The sequence below is a fragment of the Lemur catta genome, chromosome 2 (assembly GCF_020740605.2).
Source record: "Lemur catta isolate mLemCat1 chromosome 2, mLemCat1.pri, whole genome shotgun sequence".
NCBI lineage: Eukaryota > Metazoa > Chordata > Mammalia > Primates > Lemuridae > Lemur > Lemur catta.
Window position 1 is genome coordinate 10,754,609 of NC_059129.1, and position 26,428 is coordinate 10,781,036.

Here is a 26,428-nt window from a genome sequence, read left to right on the forward strand (position 1 = left end):
GTTTTCTCATGTGCAGAATGGGGATAATAGTAGTGCCTATCTTACAGAGTTGTAAAATTAATGTGTTAATATACCTTTAATGTGGCAGTCGTACTACTGTTAAGTGCTGTCATTATTGTCCTATGACATCATTGTTATGATCATCATCATCATCATTTTTGTTATGTGACAGTTCCCGCTGTGTGGTCCAAAGCGAAATCCGAGTACCGAGAAGAAGTTTAGGTGGAAAAAGTACTGGACAGCACTGTGGTTCTAGGCTGTCCCCCTGGGTTAGTCAGGGTTAACTTCTGGTCCTGTGTGTAACATGATCTCCTTGGCCCAGGTCAGGAAGCCTTTTTATTCTGTGCCTCAGCTTCCGCATCTGTAAAATGGGGAATCGTAAGAGTACCTACTTTGCACGTTCGTTCCAGGGATTGGATGATTGATACATATAACATGCTTAGGACTGTGCCTGGCGCTACTTACGGATTTGCTATGACTGTATATAAACCTCTCTAGGGAAAAGAAAACTTACCCTCCCATCTTAAATACCACCTGTTTTCCTTGTGCTAAATCCCCTCACCCTTAATCACAGCTCTTAGGTAGTCACAGATGGTATCTTTGCTGTATTTCTTGTTCTCCTTTTACACGTGGGTTAAAAATCCTTGCCAGAGATGTGAGCCCCAGGCGGCCGGTGCTGCTGCCTTTCGTGATAGCCTCTTGGGGCTGGGGGGATGGAGGAGGCCCCCGAATTTGTTCCGTGAGAGCTGGGTCATTTTCAGTGGGATCTCCTGCCCCGGTTTGCTCAGCTCTTAGGCGCTTGGGAGTATCCCTGGTTTCGGCTGTTATGAAATGGCCCAGCTTGTACAAGTTGCTCTTTTCCTGCTGTTTGAGTTATGTCCTTTGGCCCTGTGCCCATGAGTAGCCTTGTTGGGCCAGAGGTAGGGATGGATGCTTAGGTGTTTCTTTGCATGTTTTCTGGGTTGCTCTTCAGATAAATTTATTCACCTCTTCTTTTATTTGTTGAATAAGTGTTTAATGAGTGCCTCCACTATGCAACAGGTGAATGAAATGGACATGGTCCTGTTTTGGGGAAATTACAGATAGGAGAGAAAGAAAGACGCTTAGAATTCAACAGAGGAATAGTGGATAGTTGAGACTTCCATAGCACTTCCTAAGTGCCAGGGGCTGTTCTAAATGCTTTTTTCTTTTTTGAGACAGAGTCTTTTTTTTTTTTTTTTTTTTTTTTTGAGACAGAGTCTCACTCTGTTGCCCGGGCTAGAGTGAGTGCTGTGGCATCAGCCTAGCTCACAGCAACCTCAAACTCCTGGGCTCAAGCGATCCTTCTGCCTCAGCCTCCTGAGTAGCTGGGACTACAGACATGAGCCACCACGCCCGGCTAATTTTTTCTATATATATTTTTAGTTGGCCATATAATTTATTTCTATTTTTGGTAGAGATGGGGTCTCTCTCTTGCTCAGGCTGGTCTTGAACTCCTGACCTCGAGCGATCCACCCGCCTCGGCCTCCCAGAGTGCTAGGATTACAGGCGTGAGCCACCGCGCCCGGCCTTGAGACAGAGTCTTGATCTGTTACCCAGGCTAGAGTGCAGTGTCGTCATCACAGCTCACAGCAACCTCAAACTCCTGGGCTCAAGCGATCCCCCTGCCCCAGCTTCCCAAGTAGCTGGGACTACAGGCAAGAGCCACGACACCCAGTTAATTTTTTCTATTTTTTTTTGTAGAGATGGGGTCTCGCTCTTCCTTAGGCTGATCTTGAACTCCTGACCTCAAGCAGTTGGCCTCCCAGAGTGCCAGGATTATAGGCATGAGCCCCTAGGCCTGGCCTCTAAATGCTTTTTAATAGCTAATGACTTCATCTCCACAGCCACCCTGTGAAGTTGTGACTCTGGTTATTCCCATCTTACGGATGGGGAAGCCAGAGGCAGACAGAGGTGAAGTCACCCGGCTAGTAAATGACAGATCTGGGTTTAAACCCTGGCTGTCTGGCTCTGGGGTCTGGCCAGTAACCCTTGAACAGTACTGTCCCGTAAACACCCTGGGGTGGGCCAGAGGGGAGTTTAACAGGCTGGGCCACGTGACTTCGGTTAATCCTTGATTAAGGCAGAATTAAAGTCAGTTTTCTAGGGGCGGCTTCAGCATTTTGGCTTGTGGCTTCATGAGCTGTTTACTCAAACAGTGATGGTGACAACAATAGCAGCGACAATAACACTATGGTAGAAGCAGCAGCAGCAAACTCAGCCCCTAATGACTACCCCTCTTCCCAATGTTGAGAGTAATGCCCACTGAGAGATGAGTGTTATTCTTCCCATTTGACAAATGGGAGACTGAAACTCAGAGAGGTGGGGTGACTTCCCCAAGGCTGCACAGCCAGGAGGTGGTGGTGGTACTTGAGCCCACCTGCTGCTCCAGAGCCCAAGCCCCACACCACCAAGTCGTGGCCCTTCCCTTGCACGCTGCCCACTCAACCTGTCTGCATTGCGATGGGGAGTGCAGAGCCAGGGTTGCAGTTGGGAGTAGGGAGAGCTCAGGAGAGGGAGGTGGGTGAGCCAGGCTACGCCTTGGGATGAAGGCTCTGGGGCGGGGTCGTGGGGTGAGGACTGGGTGTCTCTGAGGGAGCATTTGAAGATGACAGCGGTTTTTCCAGTTTCCTGTTCTTCACTGTATTTAAGAAAAGGGTAAGCTAGAAATTTTCCCTCTTGATTTCACAATTCCTGGGAGCCTTTGCCGCGTCTGGGTGATGCAGCACTTTCCTGGTTGGAATCCTAAGTGAAGTTTCATTTTTCCTTCACTTAGCTGGTTCTGGCCCTGGCCCATCCTCCAAGTGGTTTTTGCCACTTAGTCCTCTCCTGGCTGTTGGTTCCATTTCTTAATGTACTTGCACACCCTGAACTTGCCCAGAGACTGTCTTCCATGCTGTTCTGGGCTCCTCTTGGCATGTCGTTCCCTCCGGTCTCCGTGTTGGCAAATCTCAGCATCTTGGACCACCTTAGATTTTACCTACTGCAAGAAGCCTGCTCTGACCCCCCGGGTGGAAATAACAGCAGCTTCCAGGGATACAGTGGTCACTGGGTACCCATTTATTGTCACGTAAATGATTTTATCCCTACTGTCTCCAGGAGGCCGGACACGCAGCAGAGAGCTGGACTGCCTGCATGGAAGTGTATTTCTTCCACGTATAGGCTGTGCAACCGTGGGCAAATTGCTTTACTTCTCTGTGCCTTACTCCCTTCCTCTGCAAAATGAGAACAATCCTATCCACTTCAGAGGGGTTGGGGGTGAATATGAAATAATTTAATGTGTGAATTTCGTCTTCACAGTGTCTCTGAAAAGCAGGTATTGTCCTTGCTGTATGGATGAGGAAACTGAGTTTTCCTTTGTGAATTAACGCCTCTCTTTTCTGCATACCTCTTGCCATTTATACGTATCTCTTTGACAACACTTTGTGCTTTTAAAATCCTTCATGATAGCCATTTATGTACACGTCCTGCCTCGTGTTTAAGATTCTAAGCTGCTTGAGGGCAGGACAGAGGTGTTTGTTTCTGGTTCAAGACCTGATACAAGCGGGGCTCAGTAAATGTGTTAAATGACTGGATGGGTCCTCAGGGTCACTAGATATTGGTGGCAGGACTGGGGCCAGATGGACAAACTGTTAAGGCAGCGAATGGCAATGGGGAGTGATCTTGCCCCCCAGGGGACACTTGGCAATGTCTAGAGACATTTTTGTTGTCATAGCTGGGGGTGGGGGTGCAACTAGCATCTCGTGAGTAGAGGCCAGGGATGCTGTAAACATCCTATTGTGCACAGAATGAATTATCTGGCCTAAAATGTCAGTAGTGCCGAGGGTGAGAAACCTTGGGTCAAGAGGGCATGTCACCTAGTAACAAGATGTATAGCAGCGGGAAAAGACGTTGGATTAAAATTTTTTAAACAAATGCAAATGAGTCTAGTCTAGATGAGGTATCCTCTTACTGAGGTGATGAAGTGAGGTCTATGTATATTTATTAATTTTTCCGAGGAGGGTGTTAGGTTCTAAATGCAGCGTGTGTAGGATGCAAGTGACCCTGGGTCTTATCTGTCTTTTCTTAACCAGCTTTATTGAGATATAATTAATTCACATACCATATGATCGCCCATTTAAAGCGTGCAACTCAGTGGCTTGTAGTATATTCACGGAGTTGTGCATCCATCACCATAGTCGCTATTAGAACATTTTCATCATCCCACTGATTTATCTTTATTTAAACCCTGGAGGGGTGAGAGTGCCTGGCTTAATGATCACAAATGCTGACTGTGCCGCGTCTATATTTTGCCGAGGCTGGATCTGGTGTTCATTCATAGATTCCTCGCGCTTCCCACGAGCCTGTCTGCCCAGAGCTGCGCTGTGAGTGTGGAGTGTGTGTCGAGGGACGACACCTGGGCATTCGCTGCCCTCGAGGAACCGGCAGTCCGGGGAGAGTGAGATCAGGGAAAAATAATGTATGCAGTAAACAACATCAGATCAAGCCGTAGGAAATCGCCAACACTGAGCGAGTCTGACCTACAGTGGGGGTTGGCACACTTTTTCCGTGAAGGGCCAAGTTGTACTTTTTTAAGCTTCGCAGACCTAGAGGCAAGTTGAGTAGCCATTCTCAGCGAAAGGCAAATCGTCTTTTTTTTTTTTTTAACCTTACATTTAAAAATGTGAAATCCATTCTTAGCTTGTGTGCTGTACAGCAGCAGGAAGCTGGATTTGGCCCGGAGGCCATAGGCTGCCAACCCCTGACCTACACAAATGGCAATTTATGTGGTTCATCCTGGTCATGTATACCATACATAGTGTATTAAATACTATATAGCATATTTCATATCATATGTAATATATAAAGCATTAAATGGCGTATAAAATAAAATAGTATCTGGAAGAAATGTTTAATGACAAAGTGTGGTAAGTGCTCGGCAGGAATGTGCAGAGTGCCGTCAACTTGTTAAATGGGGGGTTTGACATGTTTGAGAAAGGCTTGGGGAGGTGGGTGGGCCCCCCTGAGGAAGAGAGATTTCAGCTGAGAGCTGAAGGCTGCCCCTGAGTTGAAGGTGAGAGCATTGAGGAGGAGATAGACTCCAGACAGGGGGAACTGACTGTGCAAAGGCCCTGGGGCACAGAGGGGTCCAGGAATAGTGAGCTGGGGCTGGACCCAGTGGCTGCGGTGAGGGGTTTGTGCTCTATCCTGAGATCTCTGGGAACCTGGAAGAGTTTTCAGCACAGTGTGATGGGATCAGGGTTGCATTTTGGAGATGTCCCTGGCTGCAGTGTGGAGGGGAGTCGGGCAACCTGTGCAGAGGCTGGCATCGTCACCTAGGCCGTGCAAATAAGTATTTGTCAGGCGTGGAGTGAATTGAGCAAGTCACACATCTTCTAGTGGTACACCAGTTTTTTCTTTTGTGATTTCAAATTAATAAAGGGATTTCGTATGTCTCAGGGGTCGTGGCTGTGTCCAGCAAATCCATGTGCTGTCCTTTCCCTGATCATTTCTCTGCTTTTTGGCGGCTGGACCAGCGCTGTCCAGTAGAAATAGAACACGCGCCACATACGGAATTGTAATGTCTCACAGCTGCATGAAAATAAAAGAGAAATTGGTGAAATGATCTTAAAAATGTATTTTATTTAACCCAATGTTGCAGAGTATTATTATCATTTCAACACGTAATCAATAGGAAAACTATAAGTGAGCTATTGTACATTTTTTTTTCATACTGAGCCTTTTAAATCCGGTGTGTGTTTTACAGCACATCGCAACAGCACAGATTTAGGTAGTTCCTATTTTGTTAAAATTTAAAGATTATATAATGATAGTAATATATAACATGCTGTAATATTTATAGAGCTATAAACCTCTAGAAACACATACATCTCCATTTGGCGGCGTCTTAAAGACTGAGTTCCCGTAGGGATTACTGGGTCTGTGTTTACCGTTGCTTTTCTGCCTTTCATTGTGTAACTAACTCCAGGTTATCACACTTAGCCTGGGCCTTTTTCCTTGTTTTCTGTCACCTGGAGGCTTAAGAGTGATTAAGCGAAGCCCGATTGGTCTGCGGCTCAGGCTTTCCCATGTTTTCTTTGGTTTAAGAAGCAGTTTCTAAGGGAATTCATTGTGTCATTGTTTGGAATAGCAAAAGACTGGCAGCAGCCCAAGTGGCAGTGAGGAGGGGCTGGGTGCAGCGTATTCCTCCCATTCCGTGGGGAGTGGGATGGGAGGAAGCTCTGCGCACGGATGTGTCGCAGCCTCGGAGGACCGGTTTTTAAGTGCGGACGTCAAGATGCAGTCAGTGTATTTGGTATGATACCTCTTGTGTAAAGAAGGGGACACATAAGAACACATAGTTGTATTTTTTTGTATTTGCATAAAGAATTCCAGAAGGAAGTCTGGGTGAGGTGGCTCACGCTGGTAATCCTAGCACTCCCGGGAGGCCGGGGCAGGAGGATCTCTTGAGGCTAGAAGGTTGAGACCAGCCTGAGCAAGAGTGAGTCCCAGTCTCTGCAAAAAATAGAAAAATTAGCCGGGCATGGTGGCACAGGCCTGCAGTCCCAGCTCTCGGGCGGCTGAGGCAGGGGGATGGCTGGAGCCCAGGAGTTTGAGGTTGCAGTGAGCTATAATGACACCGCTGCACTCTACCCAGGGCAACAGAGTGAGACACTGTCGCAAAAAAAAAAAAAAAAAAAAAATCCAGAAGGAAACATGAGAAACTCAATAATGTGTCTGTATTTGGGCAGAGTAACTTTTTACTGTTTCCCTTTATGTCTATAGTAAGTATAACACATGCGCACGCACATACATATACAAATATATTCTTAAATATCTGAGTCACGTATCGCCTGTTACAGTGAAATTTACAAATAAAGTCGTATTTGCTGTTGTCCCCAGCTCCGGTCGTTCACAAGCGTTTCCTAGGCTGCTCCACTGTGGCAGGACGTAGAGGGTATTCCAGAAAGGTGTTAGAGCTGCCCGGGAGAGCAGAACGCAGGGCTTCACGGGGTTGCTGCTGCGCTCTGGTTTGATTTCCAGGCGGGGGGTGTGAGCAGATGTCACCTTGCTGAGGGCGGGAGCCAAACCGCCTTTCCCCACTGGCTCTGTTTTTATTGCCTGCTGTATTGGTTTCCTATTTTTGCTGTAACCAGTTACCATGCGCTTAGTGGCTTAAAACCCTACAAATGTCTTCACTTCTAGTTCTGGATGTCAAAAATCCAACACGCAGGGCGGGCGAGACTCCTGGGGGCTCCCGGGCAGAATCCATCTCCTTGCCTTTTCCAGCTTCTAGAGGCCACCTCCACTCTTGGTGGCCTCATGCCTCCCTGACCTCTGCTCCTGTTGTCATGGCTGCTTTCTGATTCGGATTCTCCAGCCTTCCTCTGTCCCCTTTCGATTCCCTTGGGATTCCACTGGGCCCATGGGGACGCTCCCCATCTCAGAATCCTTCCTCACACCTGCAGAGTCCCTTCCGCCACGAGAGGTAACACAGGTGCAAGTTCTGGGGATTGGGACGTGGGCATCTTTGTGGAGTGAAACAGCGGATCATTTGGGGAGGCCAGAGGATGTGAAAGGGACGTAGCAAGAGGTGAATCTGGGAGTGACAATGATAGTAGTGATGTTTATTGAGCACCTACTGTGTGCTCTGCCCATGCTTAATTTTAAGTGCTTATTTACATAATCTTGGTATTACCATGTTGCCAATCTGGAAACTTAGGTTTGGTTGTTTGCCTAGTTTCATGTGGTGAGGGGCCGGAACCCATCCTTCCCAATAAGGGGTGTGTTTGGGGAGCATGGGCTGTAAGCTGGTCAGGGCAGGAGTTCTGTTAAAATAGAGTTTCTCAGCCTCAGCACGGTGGACCTTGGGGCCGGGTATTTCCCTGTCGTGGGGCTGTCCTGGGCATTGTGCTTGTTGAGCGGTGTCCCTGGCCTCTGCCCGCAAAATGCCACCAGCACAACCCCCTTTCCCCCCAGGCGACCAAAAATATTTACAAATGTTGTCATATGACTCTTGGGGGGACAAACTTACCCCCAGTTGAGAACCACTACGTTAAAATGTAAATGAAATTATGACACATCAAATCCGTGGTCCCCACATCACTCTGAGTGAAAGTAAAAATCCCTGCAGTGGCCTGGGAGTCCTCCACAGTCTGTCCCCTCTGAGCCACGTGCCTTCCTCCCTGGCTTCACCTCTTACTCAAGAGACACAGCCGCTTCTCTGTTACTGCTCAGATATGCCAGATGCGGTCCTGCCTCAGGACCTTGGCACTTGCTGTTTCCTCGGCTCGGAGTGCTCTCCCCTGAAGGCCATTTGGAGCCCTCCCTTGTTTCCTTCTGTCCTTTATTCAAATACCGCTCCTCAGCGGGGCCGTCCCCTCCTCTGAGCCCTTTCATCGCTCACGCACACGCACAAGCACACGCACAAGCACACGCACAAGCACACACACATCCCTTTCCTGCCTCCACATCTTCCGTCTCATTCTCCATCTCCTCTCGCCAGGTTTTCAGCTCCAGGAGGGCTGGCCCTTTGTCCCTGCTGGTCATTGCTGGGTCCTCAGCCCTAGGAATGATGGTCAGTAGATGGATCGATACTGTCTGTCCTGTTACTGCCATGTCCCCAGACACATTCCTGTGCCTGGCACATACCTGATCCCTCACAAGACCCTGGACCGAGACCAAGGGATTTGGTGGAGCTTAAGGGTCTAATGAGAGGAAGTGGCTGGAGGGGAAACGATCAAAATGGGCCAGGGCTGGATGCAGAAAACAAGGACAAGTGTCGGCTCTGCAGGGAAGGGCCGCCGGTAAGGTGGGGTCAGTGCAGGTCGTTTCGCGTGTAACTTAGTTTCCCGTGTCACTTAGTTTTGCGTGTCCCCTTCCTTGCCACGGTGTTCAGCTCTGCATCTTGGGCGTGAGGATGTGGCGCACCTGCCTGGACAGGGCAAGGACCACTTTGGGCCACCGCCCTGCCTTCCCGGGTGTGGGGGGCAAGGTCTGCGTGTTGCCCCCACCCCCACATTTCTGGGCTTGATTCTTAGCTCCGATGAGTCGGGGGCAAGGGAAGGGCGCGGCTCAGCCCGCGCAGGGGCGTCAGTGCCAAGGTGATGCTGGCGCCGCCGCCTCCCTCCCATCCCGTGTCGCCGGCAGCTGTGCTTGCCTCTCGCCGGAGGCTCGAGCCTGTCCCCGGGTCTTCTCAGGACTGCAGCGGGAAAGCGCGCCCCATGCCGTCTCTAAACAGGATTAGCGTCCAGAAGCCCAGCGGGTCCCCTGACCTCACTGCGGGCCTCCTGCTTCCTTTTCTCACACTTCCTTGGCTTCTGTGCTACCCGTTTGCCGGGTGACCCGCACCGGGGGTGGTTTTGACCATGGCCTTGGCCTGTACGGGCGGCCTGGTGCTTTGCCTTCCGCCCCTCCAAGCCCGGTCTGCTCCTTCCTTGATGGTTCGTGCCGAGGACTTGCTGGGCCTGCGGGACCAGGCTCCCCCAGGCGCTGCCCGCGTGACTTGTGGCATGTGTTCGCGCCTCTGTTCGCCTCCGCGTCCCTCTCTGTAAAACAGGCATAATTCCAGTACCTTCCCCGCAGCTTGCTACGGTGGTCAAAGGGAACGATGCTCTTGAAACCCGAGCACGGTGCCCGGCCCAGTCAGTGCTTAGGGAGAGCTGCCGTTCTATTATTAGGGTTGCCGTCATCGGCCACCCTGCCTCAGCCCTGGGTGTGTCCCTCGTGGCTGGGGAGGCTGAGAAGTGGTGGCTGGGTTCACACCCAGGCCCCAGCTCCGTCTGGGCCTGCACTCTTTGTTGGTGGTCATTTATTCCCTTCCTCCTTTCTCTCTTGCTCTTCCTTTATTAGTGAAAAGGTAGTGCATATTCATGCTTCAAAATCCAAAATATAAAAAGATATCCCTGGGAGGCGTCCTCCCCAACCCTGGACCTGCCTCCTGGGTCCCTTCCCTGGAAGTCGCCATTGTTACTAGTTCCTAGGATTTTTTTTTCCTTTCTTTCTTCTTCTTCTTCTTTTTTTTTTTTTTAATTGAGACAGAGTCTCGCTCTGTTTCCCGGGCTAGAGTGCCATGGTGACATCATAACTCACTGCAACCTCAAACTCCTGGGCTGATGCAATGTGCGACTATAGGCATGCACCACCACGCCCGGCTAATTTTTTAAATTTTTTGTAGAGACAGAGTCTCACCGTTGCCCAGACTGGTCTGGAACTCCTGGGCTTAAATGATCTTCCCAAAGTGCTGAGATTACGGGCATGAGCCACCATACGCGGCCAGGGGTTTTCTTTCCAGAGAGATTTTTCACATGTGAGCTATGTGTGCACTTTGTGTGTGTGTATTCATTCTTTTTCTCACAAATGGGGCATGCCACACACCCTGTTGTGCACCTTTTTTTCCACTTGATCTCACATCAGTATGTAAATCGCTGAGTCTGCCTGGTGGCCGCCCCTTGGAGGGGACAGAGGCCAGGTCTAGGTGTTAGGACCCAGGTCCCTGGCCCAGCTCTGCATGCTGACTGCACTTCTTCCTTCCTTCTCCTTGTTTCTGGGTCTTGGTTTTCTTTTTTTTTTTTTTTAAACGCTTTGTTGAGATATGACTGACATGCAATGAGTTGTACATATTTAATGCACACAACCTGAGGAGTTTGGAGGTGAGTATGCATCCAGGAAACCAAAACCACATTGGTGCCGTGAACATAGCCATCACCTTTAAAAATTTCCTCCCGACCTATTTGTTTCTGGTGAGAACACTTAATATAAGATCTACCCACTTGGTGGGACTGCAAACTAATACGACCTCTATGGAAAGTAACATGGAGATACCTCAACAAGCTACAAGTAGAACTACCATTTGATCCAGCAATCCCATTACTGGGTGTGTACCTAAAGGAACAAAAGTCATTCTATAAAAAAGACATTGGCACTTAGAATGTTTATAGCAGTACAATTCACAATTGCAAAGATGTGGAAACAACCCAAGTGCCCGTCAATACATGAGTAGATTAATAAAACGTGGTATATGTATACCATGGAGTTCTACTCAGCCACAAAAACAATGGTGATCTAGCATCTCTTGTATTATCCTGGATAGAGCTGAAGCCCATTCTACTAAGTGAAGTATCACAAGAATGGAAAAACAAGCACCACATATACTCACCATCAAATTGGTATTAACTGATCCACACTTAAGTGTACATATGGAAGTAACATTCACCGGGTGTCGGGCAGGTGGGAGGGGGAGGGAAGGGATGGGTATATACACACCTAATGGGTGTGGTGTGTACTTTCTGGGGGATGGACACACTTGAAGCTCTGACTAGGGTGGAGTAAAGGCAATATATGTAACCTAAACATTTGTACCCCCATTATATGCTGAAATAAAAAAATTAAAAAAAAATAAGATCTACCCACTTAGCAAATCTTTAGATATACAAATTAGTCTTGTTAACTATAGACTATGCTGTACAGTGGATCTCTAGGACTTACTCATCTTACATAACCAAAACTTCATACCCCTTGACCAACACTTCCCTGTTCCCCCTACCTTGGGCAACCACCATTCTACTTTTTGCTTAGGTGAGTTTAGCTTTTTTAGATTTCACATATAAGTGGGATCATTGTCTTTCTGTGCCTGGCTTATTTCACTTAGCATGTTGTCCTCCAGGTTCATCCGTGTTGTTGCAAATGGCAGGATTGCTTTCCTTTTTAAGGTTGAGTAATATTCTAATTTCAATAATATTCTAATGTTCAGTGATTTCACCCCTGTGAAATGCCGTCCCTCGGCCTCCTGTGTCACCTGCACAAAAATCTGTGCTCCTTACCGCGGCTCCAAGACTGGCCGTGCTGTGGCCCCTGGTGACTTCTCTGGCCCCATCTCGGATTCTGGCTCATCACTGTGGTCACACAGGCTAACTCCTCGCCCCCGCGGCCTTTGCTCGTGCCATCCCTCTGCCTGGTATGTGGTCTGGTATGGCCAGACCTCTGCCCAGAGGCTCCTGACCCAGCCAGTCTGCTGAGATGTCACCTTCGCAGACCCTCACCCCCAGTGCCTCCTGTCCCAGCACCTTTCCCTTTGCAGCAGGTATTGCTCTTTGTCACTGGGTTGTGAACTCACATCTTTGATGGACTGTGAGTCTTGAGAGGGCAGAGATCATGTCTGATTTATCCCCATATCCCATGACTAGCCCAGGGCTTGGCACATAGTAGTAGGTGCTCCGTAAATATTCATTTTATGAAAGATTGAATGAATGGAACTGTGCACTTGTATGTGTGGATCAGTCTCTTGGCTGCCAGGAACAGAAACTGGAACCATATGGGTCATCTGAATTAACCCACCTGATAGCTCTGGAATGGGTGGGTTCTAGAATTAGTCCCATTTCACAGATGAGGAAACTAAGACCTGGTGACATGAACTGCCTTGCTTTAGGGCAGTAGGGGACGATTTTGCCCCTCAGAGGATATTTGGCAGTGTCTAGGGACATTTTTGATTGTCACAACTGGAAGAGGGGGAGAGTGCTGCTGGCATCGAGGGGGTAGAGGTCTGGGATGCCGGTGAGCGTCCTGCAGTGCACAGGCTGGCACACACAGCACAGAGTTGCTCAGCCTCAAATCTCAGTGGTGGTGAGGTTGAGAAGCTCTGCCCGAGGGCACGTATCTGTGAGTGGTAGACACGGGATCCCAGACCCTGAACCTTGTGGTCTCAACCACAACCCTGCGCTGCTCACATTCAGTGGGTGGGACGGGACAGTTGTGGGCTGTTCCATGTCTGAATCAGAACCTCGCTGCTTTGTTCTGCAGAGGTGAATTTGGAATCTGCAAGGCCTGAGGCTGCTTAGTTGATCTCCTGCCCCGGAGAACTTGCCTTCCAGCCACCTCCGGCAGATGGGGTGCCCGTCCAGCCACCACGGACCCTTGCAAAGCTCTTAGGGGTCCAGGTACCTGGTTTAGGGGTGTTGGGGCCCAGGAGTCGGGAGCTCAGTGTGAGACTCTCTGTGGGTTCAAATCCCAGCTCTGTCTCTTCCTGGGTTAGGAGCCTGAGCAAGTTACATAAACTCTCTGGACCTCAGAGTCCTCGCGAGAAAAGTGGGGGTGTTTTGATAACCCTGACTTTGTAGGGCTGTTGCAAGGTCTAAATGGAGGAGAGCTTGGAAAACACCGAGCGCCGTGGCTGGCTTGGCAGCTGTGAGTGTTGTGATTGGAACTCAGTAAATACGTGCTTTCTCTCTGCTTCCAACTCAGCGTCTAAAAATGTCTACCCTTAAATTCCTGCTGCTGTTATTTATTTATTTAAAGTGTGAACTAGTTTTATTATTATTTTAGAGGCGATACATGGAGAGGAAAAAAATCGAAACAGTGCAAAAGATAATAAAACAAAAACTAACAGTCGCCTTCCTCTCCCTGGTTTCTGGCCGACCCCCTGGAGATTAGCTTTTGTTTTTTTTTCCTTGAATCCTTCTAAGAACATTTTCCTGTGTAGACATGTATGAGTGTGTGTGTGTATCTCCTTTTCTGCTAATTTTAAATGGGAACAGTGGTATATGCATCTGATAAAAAATGCAAACTTACAACTTTCTGTGTCCACAGAGACATCTATACTTGGATTCAAATTCCTGGCTGTGCATACTGCTGGCAGGTTATGTGACCGGGCCTCAGTTTCTGCATTTGTAAAATGGGTTTTCTTGTTGTGCCTGAGTCCCAGGGTTGAACATGAGGATTCAGTGTGATGTAAAACACTTAGAACAGTGTCTGGTACGTGCTGCTGATAACCTTCATGCACCCTCACTCGTAGACAGAAGAAGGTGGCACATGTCCCTTCTTTCAAGTCTTTGCTCAAATGTCATCTTGGCCCAGAGGCCTTTTCTGTCCACCTGGTACAGAACCAGCACGTGCCCGGCCACTGCTATTCCCCCCTCACCCCCTGACCAATCCCCCAGTTCTTCAGGGCATTTGCTCCCACTGGACGTACAGAGAGTTGCATATTTTGCTGTTGGCAGCATCTGCGTCTTCGGATAGAATGAAACGGCACGAGGGTGGGGACTTTATTTTACTTCCAGCTGATATTGGCACATAGTGGTCCCTGGAGGTTGATCGCTCGCTGTGTGATAGAAACCCGACTGGTGCAAGTTGTTGCAGTGATTGAGTTGGAAGGTGGATGTTCAGGCCCCGGGAACTCGTGGTACATAGCGGGTCGTCATCACCTCCCTCAGAGCTCCTCTCACCCCAGGCAGGGGGACACTGAGCAGCTGTTCAAATTCGTAATCACTTCCCGGCCTATTTGTCCCCCGAGTCCTCTCCGTCACCTTTCCCGCTATCCCAGCACTGGATGGCAGGGCCCTGGGCGGGACTGCGTCCCTTGTCCCTGGGGACCTTGGCAGAGCGTCTCTCCAGAAGCTGTGCCACCAGGCAGGAGCAGTGGGTGTGGGAGAAGGTCGAGGAGCTGCTGGCACGCGGGTGCTTCCATGACGAGCACGGCTGAGCTGGAGAGCAGGTCACCGTCGGGGTCGGTCTTGGCTGAGGCCACGTCTCGGGCCTGCCCAGGACTGCGGTGGCTCCTGAATCTGACCCGGTTGAGAGGCAGCGATGGTGGCCCCCGGGAGGCCCGTGGAATGGAATGGGGACCAGACGTGGGAGGCAGGCTGATGGCCACCCAGAGACAGCCGTGACCCAGTGCCTGGAATCTGTGGGCGTGTCCTGGGACGGGGCAAAGGGAGTGAAGATTGCAGATGGAATTAAGGTTGCTAATCAGCTGACCTTGAGATGGGAGATTATCCTGGACTATCCAGGTGGGCCAGTGTCCTCATGTCCTCATGTCCTTATGCGTGGACCAAGAGGCAGAAGAGGGGAGCAGAGTGACGGGAGGGCGAGAGCTGGTCTGACGCCGCTGGCTTTGGAGGTGGAGGGGGGCCGTGAGCCCAGGAATGTGGGCGGCCTCCCCGAGCTGCAAAAGGCAAGGAAATGCGTTCTTCCTTGGAGAGAAGGGACGCAGCCCTGCCCACACCTTGATTTTAATCCAGGGAGACCCGTTTCAGATTTCTGACCTCCGCAACTGAATGTCGTGTTGTTCAAGCCACTGCGTTCATGGCACTTGGTAACAGCAGCCAGGGGAAACTAATACAGGTCGTTGGTTCTGAACTTGGTGGTGTTTGGAGGACTCAGATCTTCCTCTTGGCCCAACCCGGACTTCCCGTGGGTAAAGGCATGGACTTGAGAAGGCCCCTGCTCAGACTCCTACACTACCTGTCGCCGGGGACCAGCCCGGGGGCAGAGGGCCCTGGGCTCGGTGGTCAGGCTGCTTGGTTTGAGCCGCAGCCTCTCCACGTACGAGCTTCGTGACCTCAGGCATGTTACAGCTTCTCCGTGCCTCAGTTTCCTCATCTGCCAAGCGGAGATCAAAATAGAACTTCCCTTGTAGGTGATCATGAAGAGTAAATGAGTTAATTCACAGAGTGCATGGAAACAGTGCCTGGCACATAGTGCTCACCTATGCTAGGCAGTATCATGATTACCAATAACCGCGTAAGATTATCCTACTAAGAGAATAATGATATAAACTTCACTTACTTTTATTATTAATACTAATGTAAGAAGATTACTAGAAATAGTCCTTTGTTGAACATTAATATGCGTCTGCCACTGTGCTGGACCCTGTGTGTTTATAATTTTATTTAATCTTTAGAAAACAGCTGTAGGAAATATTTTTAGCCTTAGTCATAGATGAGGCTCAGAGATGTTAAGTAACTTGTCTAAGTTCACACAGCTAAGAAATAAAGAGGAGAACAGGACCCGTAAGAAATGAGACAAGGGGACAGATACCCTTTTTGGGGAGGTGGGGTGAGGAAGAAGGAGAATAGGAAAAGGAAAAAAGAACAGAAAGGAGAACAGAAGGACAGAAGTTGGTTCCAAAAGGGGTTATAAATAATAGTAATAATTAACATTTACATGGGCTTTTATGGTTCCCTGTTGGGGAGGTGAAAGTAGCCCCATTTTGCTAGTGGGCTGTTTGAGCCTCAGACCAGTGACTTACTCAGGGGTAAGGAGTATGTTACTTACTAGTCATGGTATATCTGGGTCCTCAATTGTTTCCTGTCAGATTTTGAATCACGTTGTGTAAAAGTTTGCTCAGTAGATCAGCACTTGCATTACTAAGATGTTTATATTGTGAAAGCAGATTCATTTCAAACTGGTGTAAACGATAAATTTATTGGGGAAGTCCAGTGGGAGGGCAGGCTGCAGGTGAAGCTTGATCCAGCAGCCCAAATGACACCAAGCACTGTTTCCCCCACCCCCATCTCTGCCTTTTATGATGTCAGCTTCATTCTCATGCTTGCTGTGGTGGTGCCACCCCTTCCTTTACCCTCTCAACCTTGGGGCTTGCTTTATAAATGGCTGGGGCACCTGTAAACTTCCCATCCTCACCCCATCTCATTGGTGAAAAGAAAGTATGTGTCCTTACTGTGACAGGATGAGCTCGGGTCATGTGCCCATTCCTGAACTAATTTCCAGGATGTGGGTAAAGGACTTGCCCCTGGAGCTTTGTCCAGAGTATATGCTGAGAGTAGAGGAGTCCGGTGCTCTTGCCAGAGAGGGGACAATGTGAATGGGAGTTGAAGTGGGGGCAGTGAATACCAACTTCAGCATGGCCTTTGGAAAGATGTCTTATCTGCTGGTGCCTCAGTTTCCTCACCTGTGAAATGAGGATTAAGAGCAGTGCCTCTTCTTAGGACGACTGAGTGGGGTCGTGTCGGTGGAAGAATTAGATTGATGCCTGGCACGCCAGGGCTCGGAACATGTTCCTCGTGGTTCTTCAGCCCGGAGATGACGCTACATGACAGAAATTTTATGAGCTTGCAAAGGTCATGGGCCAAGCAGACTTGGACTTGTTCCCCAGATCCTCGAGTGTCAGGGCTGAGGGCAAGGGGAGATCAAAAGGTGACAGAGTTGCTGAGGGATCCGATAAAGAGAAAGCTCAGGCGGGAGGAGTCGGGCTGGGGATGCACTTCCTACGTTGAGACCCGGGCCAGGTTCCTGGGCCGGTGCGGGCAGAATCGGAGGGTGGCAGCAGGTGGGCTTGATTTCTGAGGCTCCCTGGATTAGGAGGGAGCCCCAGGGAAGGAGGACCAGGGTGCATCTGCGGTCCCTTGAATTGGGAGTAGTGAGTGACCCAGATATTCCAGTGACTCGTCCCTTCCTTGGGCCGTTATATGATGCCCAGCATTCCCCACGCGCCCACCCCCCAGAGACCCCCAGTAGTGAGAGTCCCACTTCTCGCCTCCTGGGGTTGCCGAGGTCAAGGTTGATGTCCCGTGAGGGACACCTCGGAGGCCCCCCAACACTGTTCATGACTGATGCTGTTGGCTGCGGCCGGGCGTGACTCAGGCGGGGGTGGCCGTGTTGGCTGCTTTCTGCCGCGGTGAAAGTTCACGCTCAGAATCAGATTTCCCCTTTCTGTGCCCTCCCTTCCTTCCTCTCCCTCCCTGCTGCCTTTTTGGTCTTGCAGGCCATCTGGTTCAGAGCAGGAAGCTAGCGAGTGCTCTTCAGTTTGCCTTCTGAAGAGGAAACGCCTGCCTCTGCTAAGCGTTTTCCCAACCTGTCTTTCCCCCTGTCCTGAAATGCTCCCTGGTGTCCTCAGCACCTTACTTCCTCCCTGGAACTTTCTTGGTCTTTTATGCTTCTTGACTCTGGGCAGTGCAGTGGCAGTGGTGGTGTTTATTATCATTAGTGTCAGATATTGACAGCCACCATGCATTGTCTCTAGACAGAACCAGCCCTGTGCAAAAGCGCCTGTCACACATTGTCCCATCTAATCCTCACTAGAACTCTCCCAAGTGAGGTAGTTTCCTGACAGTTTCTACTGGTCAGGAGACCAAGCCTTGGAGAAATTAAGTAACCTGCCCAGGTTCACATGGGGTCAGGGCCTGAATTTGAATCTACATCTACCTGATCATAAAGCCAGGGGTCATAGCTAGTCTCTACCTGGATGGATTGTTATTTTAAGAGAACAAAACAACCCGCCTCCCAATGAAACAAAGTAGGAAATAATACTGGGGAGCGAAGGCATGGTTTTGGACCATTTGTGTACTTAATAATACCTGGGTACCTGCTGGGTGAGGAGGATCAGAGTCAAAGGCAAATATAACATGGTCCTGGCACTGAGATCCTTGCAGGGTACTTGAAGTACAGAGGTGGTGATAGACAAGTAAGAAAATCATTGTAAAGGTAGGAGGCTGACGGTTTGAGCAGTGAGGAGGAAGTCTTTTTAAAAGAGGTATCTGAGTTGGGTTTTGAAGGATGAATAGGAGTTTGTTAGTGCGGAAAGACGTTATACAGAGAGGATCTAACAAGAAGTAACTGAAGGAACTGTTCGTCTGAGCAGCAGCTGGGAAATGCCTTGAAGGCAGGGACCATAGCTTTCCTGAATCTCCAGTGCCTGGAACAGTGTCTCACTCTTGCTTGGTACATATTCCTTTGAGTAAATGCCTCAGTTGGCACGTTGGAGAACAGGGCAGGAGAAATCGTAGGAGAAGCAGATGGGGCTTGAATGTGGAAGGCTTCATGGGCCACAACAAGGATCGGTTCTTAAAGTTGATTGGAGATTGTTACCCAACAGAAAGATGGTGGTCTGTCCCATTTGTTTATGCAGCTGTCTAAGTCTGTGAATTTTCCCGAACAGGAAAACCTGATTGCTTTTAAACACATATGGAGGCTGGGCACAGTGGCTCACATCTGTAATCCTAGCACTCTGGGAGGCCAAGGTGGAAGGATTGCTTGAGCTCAGGAGTTCGAGACCAGCCTGAGCACTCTCCAAAACATGGAAAAATTAGCCAGGTGTGGTGGTGCATCCCTGTAGTCCCAGCTACTTAGGATGCTGCGGCGGCGGGAGGATCCCTGGAGCCCAGGAGTTCGAGGTGGCAGTGAGGTGTGATGACACCACTGCACTCTAGCCTAGGTGACACAAAGAGACCCCGTCTCAAAAACAACAACAAAACACCGATGGAAAGATCCTCAGTTTCACTCATCATAAAGAGAAAAGGAAGTTAAACTGCAGGGAGGTATTTTCTGAGGTCAGAAGCTTATAATGCCCCGGCAATTGCCCTCATACCTTATTAGGTGGAGTATAAATGGACGTTACCTGTTTGGAGGGGAGTGTCTGTCTGAATGTTACTGTGTGCAACCTTTGACCTAGCAGGTTCACTTTTAGAAAGTTGTCCTGCAAATATGCTGGCTTGTGTGTGAAATGAGGCTCCCACCAGGCTATTTGTTCAGCGCTGCATTGTTTGTAAGAGCAGCCCAAATGCCAAGTCCCTGGGAGACCGATTAAAGTCAAGTTCATCCATACAATGGAATACAAAGCAGCCCAAACGAAGAATGAGGAAACTGTTCATGTATACCTTGGGATGATCTTTAAGATGTATTATTAAGAGAAAAACACAAGGTACAGAACATTATGTGATGTATGTTTCCTTCCATTTGGTAACCGAAAAGATATATTTATTTTTGTCGTATATGCATACAGGTTTTTCTGGAAGAATGCACAAGAACTGAAGATGGTTGCCTCGAGAGAGAGGGACTGGGCGGGGAGGGTTTAGGGAATGGATGGGCAGAAGACTCATTCCTTCTGTCCTTTTGTTTAAAAGAAATAAAATATCAAGAATAAAGCAGATCCATGCTACTGTTAAAGGTCAACTTCCAATATTAGTTAAGTAAAAAAAGCAAGGTACAGAACACTTTGTATTATGGTGCCTTTTGGGGAAACACAGTAGACAGGCTGTATTTGGAATCTATCTGGAGGAACAGACAAGATGTTTCGCACACAAATGTATTACCTATTAAAAATAAATACAGAGGGAATGACACGATGGATGCATGGGTGGGTGGGTGGATGCATGGACAGGTGGATGAATGGACGAATTGGTGGGTGGGTGGGTGGATGGGTTCACGGGCGGGTGGATAGATACGTCCGTGGATGGGCGTATGGACGTGTGGATGGATAAATAACTCTTTGGTTGTCATGGGGAGGACTGAGTAGGACCAGGAGAGGCTGGAGGCAGGCAAGGGTGAGGAGGCTATTGCAATAGTCCAGGCAAGGAATAATTGGGACTTGGATCAGGTCACTTAAACATGTCACATATGAACCATGTTTCTTGCCTATGTGACTGCATCTGTGAAGCCCCGGCATTGTTTTCTTTCTAGAAGGTCACATTCCTTTGGAATGAACTTTTTCTGGCAACTGCTCAGAAACTGTTCTGTATATAATTACCACCAACAGTCTAATCCTTTTTCCCAGCCATCGCCTTAAGAATTACAAGCGATGTGAAACCACTTAAAATAATCGGTCTTGGAGATGTCACTCCTTCTCCACGATCAAATTCCTATTTACAAGACTGTCACCCAAATGCCCAAGTCCTCCAAGGCATGAACTTGGTCCTGTTTTAGGGTTCCTTTGTGTCTTGATGTTTCCTAGCTAAATCTCCTTGTGTGTGTTGGCCTTGTGAAGACAACTTGCTAGTGATTCCTTGTTCTTGGTTCTGGAAGATTAACCGTTTGTATCGTAGAACAGTTCTACCTCTGAAGAACCAGCATAGGCCCTTGCTTTACATACCCTTTTTTGTTGTTTTTTTTTTTAAGTCAAACTCCTTTATTTAAAAAAAAAACATATTTTTTTAACCATCATAACTATTTTTAAGTATGTAGTTCAGTAGTGGTAAGTATATTCACATTGTTGTGAATAACTAGATCTCGTTACTGCCTGGAACCTATCTATATATCTTGATCAGATTGTCAGGTGTTTTCTTTAAGTGAAACGATCTCATTTCTCTCACTTTCTCTTTTTTAATGTTTTTTGACATGGCTTTAAAACTTGTGTGGAGCTGTGGGATTCTGGGTTCCTCAGAATTCCTTGGTGGTCTCGCTTAGGTGACACATGGTGCGGTGGGAGGGGAGGGGGCTGCAGCCGGCTGGACCTGCTCCAAAGACTGGCCACACCCAGCTCCTGCCGATGGCCATGAAGCAGGAATATGGGCCCAGTGCTGCCAGATTTTCGAATTTTTAAAGAGAAAACCAGAAATCTAAGTTTTTTATGTGAAATGACCTGATTTTAAATGTTGGCAGCTAATGTAAAAAAAAGTTTTTTTTTAAATAAAAAGCATGCCTAGGCTGGGCGTGGTGGATCACGCTGGTAACCCCAGCACTTTGGGAGGCCAAGGCGGGAGGGATCACTTGAGGCCAGGAGTTTGAGACCAGCCTGGGCAACATAGCAGCACCCTGTTTCTACAAAAAAATAAAAAACTTAGCCAGGTGTGGTGGCATACAGCTGTAGTCTTGGGTAGCTGAGGCAGGAGGATTGCTTGAGCCCAGGAGTTCAAGGCTGTAGTGAGCTATGATTGCACCATCGCACTCCAGCCTGGGCAACAGAGCAAGACCCTGTCTCAGAACCAGCCAACCAACCAACCAAAGAAAAAAGCATGCCTAAAATAATAACAGCAATAACAGTAAACCCTCTGTGGGCCATGCTGGCCTAGTGAGGGCACCTGTTTCACACCTCTTATTTTATCCAACCTAATCGTGGTAGGGATAGGAAATTGAGACCCCAAGAAAGGGCAGTAACTTTTCCCAAAGTTGTGTGACTCTTACAGTCCACTGCCAGATCAGGACTCGAGTTAAATTTAAATTCTCTGTTACAAAACTCTTAACAGCTGGTTGAGGTTTATTCTTGGGCGGATATACCTGAGCTGTTTATGTGTGAGTATATCTGTTTACCTATTTGCCATGTCTCTTAAGTAACTGAAACAAATTTGTTGCTGAGGCTGGGGTAGTTGAGTGGTAAAATTCAGCTCCAGATCCTATCGGCTGTGTGATACTGGACATATCACTCAACTTCTCTGTGCCTCAGTTTTCATGTCTGAGAAGGGACATGATGGAGTGCTTATCTCAGAGAATTAAGGGAGGTAATGCTTTTAAAGCACCTAGAATAAGGCCTGGCGCATAGAATTGCAATTTGGGTGTTACCCCTGGTGGTGGTGGAGGAGGAGGAGGAGGAGGACGACGATGACGATGAGGAGGAGATAGGAAAGTCCTCAGTTCACCAGCTAGTGAGTAGGAGCCATCCCGATGACTAAAGGATTCTTCGGTTTACAAGAGGTTATCCTTTGAGGCTCCTTTAAATACTGTCTCCATCTTTTGTGCAACTTGTCTGTTGGGGGAGATACAACATACCTGTGTTCCTCGGGACTCATTTCTTAGTCTTTCTGACAACTGATCCTTTGAGTTTGCGCGTTCATCCCGACAGGGATGTAGGGCTGCAGGGGTTTTGTCTGTTTTTTGAACCCCCACAACAGCAGCTGGTTTTGAACTCCTCACGAGTCCCTGTCCTCTTTGGCATGTCCCGTTGACCTCCCACCTGTGCTTGTGTTGGCAGGACTGGAACCTCACGTGGTACACCAGCAACCCCGACTTCACCAAGTGCTTTCAGAACACCGTGCTCATGTGGGTGCCTTGCTGTCACCTCTGGGCTTGCTTCCCCTTCTACTTCCTCTATCTGTCCCGCCACGACCGGGGCTACATCCAGATGACACATCTCAACAAAGCCAAAACTGTGAGTCACTCGGGATTGCGTCACGGGCTGCCAGGTGCACCTGGTTGGGGAGCAGCGGTTGCTGAAAACTGACATTTTTCTTCTGCTTAATCGGCCTTAAGTTCCTTTTTCTAGAAAGCAAGAGAATAACATGGGAAATAAAAGCTAGAGCTCTAGAGCCAAACGTGGGTTCAAATCTCGGCTTTGCCACCTAGCATTTGACATTGGACAAATTTTTTTAACTTCCCCGAGACTCAGTTTCCCCATTTATGCAATGGAAATGATGGGATCTTTCTCAGGGGATCATCAGGAGATTGTCAGGGGGTCTTCCTCCCTTACTGAGGCTATCTCCTTTTTATTGGTTGAGTTTTTCTTTTTTTACTTTAAAAAAGTTTGCTTTGAAATAATTACAAACTACAGAAAAACTGCAAGAAGGAAACTAAGAACTACCTTCTGACCCTGTCGACCCGTTGCTCATACTTCCCGATTTTTAGCATTTTGCCACATTTTTCTAATGCGCTTTTACTCTCTCCATATACATATATTCCTGTTTAGTTTTTCTGAATCATTTGAGAGTGGGTAGTAACTGCCACACCCCTCTGCCCCTTAATTTTTTAGTGTGCCTTTCCCTCAAAACAGGGATATTCTGTTACGTGAGCACAGTACAGGTATGAAATCCAGGAAATCTCACATGGACCCGATATGTGTTTAAAACCCTACAGTCTGTATTCCAGTTTTGTCCATCGTCCCAAAACTGTGCTTTCTAGCACCTTCCCCCTCTAGCTCGGGATCCAGTCCACGACCATATATTGCACGAAGTCCTGTTGTCTCTCTAGTTTTCTTCATTCTGGAAGAACTCTTCGCCTTTCTTTGTCTCCTGTGGCTCTGATATACGTGAAGAACGTGGACCGTTATTTTATAGTATGTCCCTCGGTCCGGGTTTGAGCGATGTCTCCCGCCGAGTCATGGGTTAAGCTCACGCATGTCTGGTGGGAAAACTACAAAGGGGCTGTGTGGCCTTCGCAGGCTGTTCCTTCTAGAGTTGTATCTGCCCCTCACTGGCCGGGTTAGCTTTGGTCATTTGATCCAAGTGCTGTCTGGCTTCTCCATTCCCTTACAGATGATCAGCGATCCGAGAGGGGACGTGAGAGCGTGGAAATGTCACGCCCCTCGTCCCACTTTCTTCCAGACTTAGCATCTGTCTCAGCTGTTTGTGAAGCCACTTTTTCAACTCTTTACTCAAGAGAGGCCTTCTCCAGCCACTCTCTTACCTGCTTTATTTTTCCCTGTGACGGTTATTCCTCTCTGACTCGATGTTATGCATTTTTCAGTTTGTTTCTTACTGGTTTCCTTCCACTTGGGATGTTAGCTCCATGCGGATGGGGACTTATCTGTTTTGTTCACTATTGTCTCCCCAGCACCCTGGAAAGTATGCGATGCACAGTAGGCTCTGGATAAACGTTGCTTGGCTGAATGTTAAATGAATGGTTGTTGTGCGAGGGGCTCGGGCCGTGCGCTGGGGTCACGGGTACAGATGAGCTGCAGGCTGAGCTCTGGAGTTCTCGGGTGCCGGGAAGAATAGTGACAAGACAGAGTCCCGTTGGAGGGAGTGGGGTGTTCCAGACCAGTTGGGGACAGCCCAGCTGGTGGCTAACCCTAACGAGGACTTGTCCACGTTCCAGAGGATATGTGTTGCATCCAAGGACCGTGGCCGATGGTTGTGGGGTTGGCTGGTTCCCCCAAGGCTGAGCTTTTCGCGAGGTGCTGGGGGAGGTTCTAGTACTGTCTCTTGTCAGATGTGCATGTGCTTCTCTTCCAGGCCTTGGGGTTTTTGCTGTGGATCGTCTGCTGGGCAGACCTCTTCTACTCTTTCTGGGAAAGAAGTCGGGGCATATTCCTGGCCCCAGTGTTTCTGGTCAGCCCAACCCTTTTGGGCATCACCATGGTAAGTAGAAGCTGGCTGTGAATCCTCAGCCACCTGCCAGTCACAGTGGAGACCAAACGTAGTAGGCAGCAGTTAAACGTATGAAAACCTCACAGTAAAACACCAGAAAGCTGGCTTCTCGTGAAAAACTCGCTGGACTTCAGAGTGTTTTATGGTAGCAGTTAGCTGGAGCTGCGTTGCAGCTGCAACCTCTATATGGGGCACGTGCTGTCCAGTTTGCCATAGTCCCCACCATGTCTTCTTGCCCTCCCTGCCACTGAGGCTGAATGGCTGATGTCACCTTTTGTTCTTGTACTGGCCATCTCAGTCATTTATACAAACTGCCTGGGTCCTCGTGGCCTCTTGAGTTTTCAGGCTGTGGTATAGGAGGTGGGACACCAAGCTGAATAGGAAACTGCCCTGCCCCGTGGGAGTCCGAAACTTAGTGGATGATACAGACAGGGAAAGTACTTTGTTAATTACAGCCGACATGTATCAAGTATTTCCTATGTGCCTGGCCGTGGCCTTGGTGTTTTATATGTCTTGAAATTCATCTAATTCTCAGAACAACCCTGTGAGATGGGTACTGTTTTGTTCCCATTTTACAGGTGAGGAAACAGGGCCCAGAGAGGTTAAGTGCCCTGCTCATGGTCACACAGTTAATACTTGGCCAAGTGACGGGTCATGCTTTTAGCCCCTGCATCACGCAGCTTCTGAGCTGTGATCACAGAGTTCTTGGCAAGCCCTTGAGTGCTGTGGGATGAGGAGGGAGCAGGTAGGAGGCAGGACATTCTGAGCAGGGGGAACAGCTTGTCCAGGGAGGGGTTGGAGGGTCAGAAGGAGTGTATGGGGGGGAGGACAAGCTGTTTTGTGAAGCAAGAACACGGAGTGCAGGTTCCAGGACAGAAGGTGAATGTGACGGGGTCAGGAAAGGTAAGGAGCCAGGCAGGGAAGGACCATGACTTTCTTTTCTTTTTAAGACAGTCTTGCTCTGTCACCCAGGGTGGAGTGCAGTGGGGTGATCATAGCTCACTGCAACCTCAAACTCCTGGGCTCAAGTGATCCTCCTGCCTCAGCCTCTCGAGTAGCTGGGACTACAAGGCCATGCCACTGTGCCTGGCTAATTTGTAAATTTTTTGCAGAGACGAGGTCTCCCTGTGTTGCCTAGGCTGGTCTCAAACTCCTGAGGACTGTGACTCTCTATGGCACACATAAGGTGTTGGCTCTCAGCCAGACAGACACCTAATCCCTGTATTTATTAACTCATGTATGCAGTTTGCTAGAGACCCCCATGTTGTAAATAAGCTCATGGAAGTACCCAGAGGTGGAGGAACTGGCCCCAGGCCGCACAGCCAGGAAATGATAGAGCCAGATTCCAGCCCAGGCTCCAGGATGTGGCTCCGGCCTCTGCTGTGCGGTGTTGGTTTGTGACGGCTGTTTGTTTAATACCTGGCTCTCCTGCTGGCTTTTGCTCCCCTGTGTGACCTCAGAGCCTGGCACCATGCTTGGCGTGCAGTAAGCACTCCATAAATGCGTCGAGGGAGTGGGTCCATAGGGGCCTTGCTTCTGGAAGGGGAGACTCTCTCTCTTTTTTGACTGGAAGGGCTCGTACTCACTTAACCCTCCCTATTCTTGGTCTTTTGGTTGTTCACACTGGGGACGCCGGAGTGACGGGCTGAGGCTCAGTGGGCTTTTGGCCCCTTGGGGCCCTGGGCTGGGTGCCAAGAGCTGAGCTGGCCTCTGGGATCCTGATCCTCCCCCCCCACCTGAGAGCTCCATGGTGGAATGGTGGACCAGCCCCGTTGATGTGGCGGGAGTGCTGTCCCTATACCCCTGGGAACCCTAACGTGCCGGCGGCACTCGAAGTACAAGACGGGAGGCAGTCAGCAAATGTGTTTCATCCCTACCGTGTGCTGCGAGTTGGAGATACAAGTGTA

At 49.0% G+C, this 26,428-nt stretch overlaps 1 protein-coding gene across 1 annotated transcript in view; it reads left to right on the forward strand.

Moving 5' to 3' along the window:
• Window positions 1-26,428, forward strand: part of ABCC1 (ATP binding cassette subfamily C member 1) — a 119,742-nt gene that overhangs the window by 15,442 nt on the left and 77,872 nt on the right. Inside the window, exons 2-3 of the mRNA XM_045542676.1 lie at window positions 22,412-22,588; window positions 24,387-24,512. Of these exons, the coding sequence (XP_045398632.1) occupies window positions 22,412-22,588; window positions 24,387-24,512 (303 nt within the window). The remainder of the gene's footprint in view (window positions 1-22,411; window positions 22,589-24,386; window positions 24,513-26,428) is intronic.